The sequence below is a fragment of the Lactuca virosa genome, chromosome 5 (assembly GCF_052849685.1).
Source record: "Lactuca virosa cultivar CGN04683 chromosome 5, Lactuca_virosa_CGN04683_v6, whole genome shotgun sequence".
Lineage (NCBI taxonomy): Eukaryota > Viridiplantae > Streptophyta > Magnoliopsida > Asterales > Asteraceae > Lactuca > Lactuca virosa.
The window spans coordinates 283195420-283199443 of NC_136430.1; the positions used below are offsets into that span (position 1 = coordinate 283195420).

The following is a 4024-nucleotide window of genomic DNA, read 5'->3' on the forward strand; positions in this document are numbered from 1 at the left end:
TTGAAAGCATGTTAAAAACCTAAATAAATGTTCTCTTGGAAAGAGAGCAAAGTAGTATTTAATAAACTATATTAAATTGTATTTGTATCATGATGTTGAAAATAATAAGGAGCTGCCATGACTTATTGAAAAAGAATTAAAGAGAATGGGCTGGAGTGAAGCAGCAAGAAAGAGAGCGTATATAGTGGGGCCATATATTAAAGACAAAATTGCAAAAATGGTGCGTATGTATTATTTTGAGTTTTGGTTCAAACTACGAGTTTTTTGGCTTAGTGGTCCTTTTGGACTGGTTTGTTTGTGAAAATGGTCCCTGTAGTTAACTCCCGTTAAAAACAATATGTTAACCCCCTCATGTGCCTTCCACGTGAGGGTATTTTCGTCTTTTTAATTCTAGGGACCCTTTTTGCATAAGAAAAAAAACCCTTTATATACCATTTTCTATTTGCAGCTACCTTCTTCCCCAATAAACGTTCTTCCCCAACGTCTATTTTCTTCCATTTCTCCTTCCTAATCTACAATCGAACAATGGTGGTTTGTTTTTGTTGAAAGCTCGCTTTGGTGAAAACGTCTTGGACACCACTGAATCCCTGAATGAGGTTTTATGCGTACCCTATTAACGATTATGTTTGTAGGTTTATCGGGTGGGTTGACTCGCCTATGTGTGCTAGGAGTAAAACCATCATACCTGGTCTGCTAAGAAACATCAATACGGTGGAGGAAGGTGCAATGGGCTGGTAAGAAGTATCAACATGTTAGAGGAACAGTGCAATGGACTTTTAAGCAGGAGCAATATTTTGGCGGCAAGGTGTGATGCATTGAAGGATGAAGGTTTCAAGCTGAAAATGTATTTATGTGCAAGTTGGTTTATGTTTGTGATTGTTATCTTTGGTATTTGGTCTGTGTAAGGGATAGGGTTAGACAAATATGGGGTTTTTTGTTAATCAAGTGATGAAGGGTAGTGAATTCCAATGAATTGATATAAAAATGGTATCATTTTGTTCTAAGTTGACTTGATCATGTTTGTAATGAATTCCAATGTTGTTATTGATATAAATGATATTCAAGTGTGAAAATGTGTTCAAAATGGGTATCAAGTGTGAAAATGTGTTCAAAATGTGTATCAATAGTCATATATTAACACATAAATAGAACCAAAATGTAACACAAGTACATTACCAAAATATGTGTCATAATTTGACCAAAATGCACATTTCATTAACCACATGAGTGGATCCAAAAACAATCACCAAATTAAGCATAAAAGTGTATGTGCACCATAGATAAGAACATCATCAAATGATAACTAAAAGTATTAAAAAACAAACAACAATTTTTAACAACCAACAACCAAATAGTCATTACACCACAACAAACAACCAAAATCACTTCTTGGACTGATTCCCACCTTTCCCTTTATAGGTCCTAGAGTTGTGTCCCTTATTCTTGAATGTGCTACAAGTAACACTCATATGCTTCCTTGATAGCTTCTGCACTCTATCATTTGTTGCTCCTTGGGAACCTTCTCCTTGTGTAGCATTGACTCCATCACCTTGACTTGCCCTCTGCCTTTTGCTTAACCTTTCACCCTCACTTTGTTTTCTTTTTTTCTTAGGCCTTCCCACCTGAGTGCGATGTGGAGGAGGGATTAGCTTTGTTGGACAATTATTTTTAGGCCACATGGGTCTCCCCTTAATTGTCTCCACCTTAAATGAATAAGCTTTTTTCCATGTATCCATCCAATACACCTTGTGTACCCACTTGTAAATGTCAAGCTCAGCCCCAAGGTATTTGCTCATTTCATTCAGAGTTGCAATTGCATGCCTGCAAGGTATTCTCATTAATTCGCACTTTCTACAAGTGCAGGTTTGGTTCCTAACATCCACCACATGCTGATCTTGCAAAGCTCCAGTGACCTCATACTTGTCTGCCCCATTCCATCCAGCAATATATTATTAAACAACTTTTTTTCTTGCATGTAGGATGTCTGTTGTTCTGGGTGTTAGTGGACCTTTAGCCTTCTTCATTGCCTTCATGACATTGCATATCCTCTTCATTAGATACTCCCTAATGAAGTCTAAACATGCAATTACAGGTTTGTCCCTGCCTTTCTCTATTTTCCCATTAAACACTTCACACATGTTTGAAATCAACACATCAGAAACTGCTCTTCCTGCACATTACAATAACATACAATTAATGTGAAACTGCTCTTCCTGCACATTACAATAACATACAATTAATGTTGATAAATAACTGAAACACATAATAACTATATTGAAACATACACAATTACCTGAGAAATGACTCCTTGCCCAATGTACAGGAGGAATCTGCTTCAACCATTGACACGCCTCCTTATCATACTCACTAAATTCCTTCATCAAATGCTCAAACTCAGGAATGATGGTTGCTGATGCACACCTCCATAAGTGGTCCTTATACTCATTTTGCCCCCACTTCTTTCTCATATTGTCATGAATATGTCTGATACAATATCTATGTTCAGCATTAGGAAACAATTGATCAACTGCAATTTGTAAACCCTACATGACTCAAAAGACAATAATTAGAATTAATTAACAAAAAAAAACACAATCTAAATGACCAATTGATGAACTGCAATTTACCTTTTTCCTGTCACCTATGAAAGCATAATTTGAGTTGCTTCCAAGATCCAAGTCATCCCCAAGGTTTTCTAAAATCCACTTCCAGCTAGCTGTGTTTTCAAGCTCAACAATTGCATAGGCTAAGGGATAAATTCCATTGTTGGAATCTAAACCAACTGCTGTAAGAACCTGAACATGGAATGGGCCCCTCATGAAGGCACCATCCAAACCTACTAAGTCCCTAAAATATTCCTTGAAACCTTTTTTCAGTGGCCCCAAGCATATATAAATCCTTCTAAACTGGCTTGTTGGGGAAGCAAGGTTTCCATTTGGACACACATCTATTTTGATTGTGGTGTCTGGGTTTGTATCTTGAAGTTCAAGAGCATAGTCCCTCAACAATCCAAACTGTTTTGTGTAGTCCCCAACTACATGCTTTCTTGCCATATGTTTTGCCCAAAACACCTTATCCCTCGAAATACCCACCTATTAGGTCTTTTGAAAGTGATCTTGTATGGTCTCAAACGAATCTTTGGATTTGCCTCAACTTGATCTATGATTTTATTGCAGATTAAAGAATCAATACAAGCCCTGTGTTTCCTTGTTTGTAAGCATGTATGAGTTTCATTTAAGGTCCTTTTAAACCAGTCAGATTCGGGGTTTGACCTAGATGCATGTATATACCAACCACATGTTACTTTTTGTGTCTTTACTTCTTTGCCATTGCTTTTTGAAATGGTAGGTTGAGTACCCACTTGGCCTTTATTGATGACATGTACAACTCATATGCATTGTGTTTATTAAAATGAATTTCTAATAAAAAATCAATTATATCAAGTTGTTGTTAGTGTGACCCATTAGTATATCCCTACAGTTTGTTTTTGTTGTGCGTTTGGTCCCTGACTTACTTAAAAAAACTATTTTACCTTTGATTTTTTAATTTATTTAAATAATGTGGGGTAGGTTAGGTAAGGTAAAGTGAGGTGGAAGTTGGATTGGGGTGTGTTTATTTAAATAAATTAAAAAATCAATTGCAAAATAGTCTTTTTAGGTAAAACATTGAACAAACACGCAACAAAAACAAACTATAGCAACTTCCGAGTTAAAAAATTAAGTTAATGATCAAACGTGCAAATTACCCCAAATCATAGGGACCATTCGTGTAATTTACTCTTCAAATTATGTTTCTTTGGTTTTTAAGACATTATCTTGGTTTTTTAGAGACCCACAATTATAAATGGTTTATGAAAGATTACATTGTTATATAGGGAAGTGTAAACAAAAATAAATAACCTCTTCGGAGTTTTTTGGTATGATTGGGCAACTTAATTCACATCTAAAATCTACGTTTAAAGTGTCATCTTCATATATATTGAAATTATGAAAACTTTATTATAATAAGTTTTTTAGATAATTAA

At 35.5% G+C, this 4024-nt stretch overlaps 1 protein-coding gene across 1 annotated transcript; it reads right to left on the minus strand.

The window, feature by feature from the left end:
- Positions 1-1382: 1382 nt before the first annotated feature.
- Positions 1383-3053, minus strand: LOC145112837 (protein FAR1-RELATED SEQUENCE 6-like). Its single transcript, XM_079048963.1, has 4 exons — positions 2628-3053; positions 2294-2543; positions 2009-2170; positions 1383-1924 (listed from the first exon to the last, which is right to left on the minus strand). Exons 1-4 carry the CDS (start codon positions 3051-3053, stop codon positions 1383-1385), a joined length of 1380 nt encoding a protein of 459 aa, XP_078905089.1.
- Positions 3054-4024: the final 971 nt, after the last annotated feature.

Excerpts from the sequence above, each read along its gene's own strand:
- LOC145112837 (XM_079048963.1), bottom strand. The coding sequence starts at position 3,053 with ATGGCAAGAAAGCATGTAGTTGGGGACTACACAAAACAGTTTGGATTG. Across the intron at positions 2,171-2,293 it reads GGCAAGGAGTCATTTCTCAG|GAAGAGCAGTTTCTGATGTG; the intron begins GTAATTGTGTAT and ends TGTAATGTGCAG. Across the intron at positions 1,925-2,008 it reads GGCAATGAAGAAGGCTAAAG|ACAAGTATGAGGTCACTGGA; the intron begins GTCCACTAACAC and ends GGAATGGGGCAG.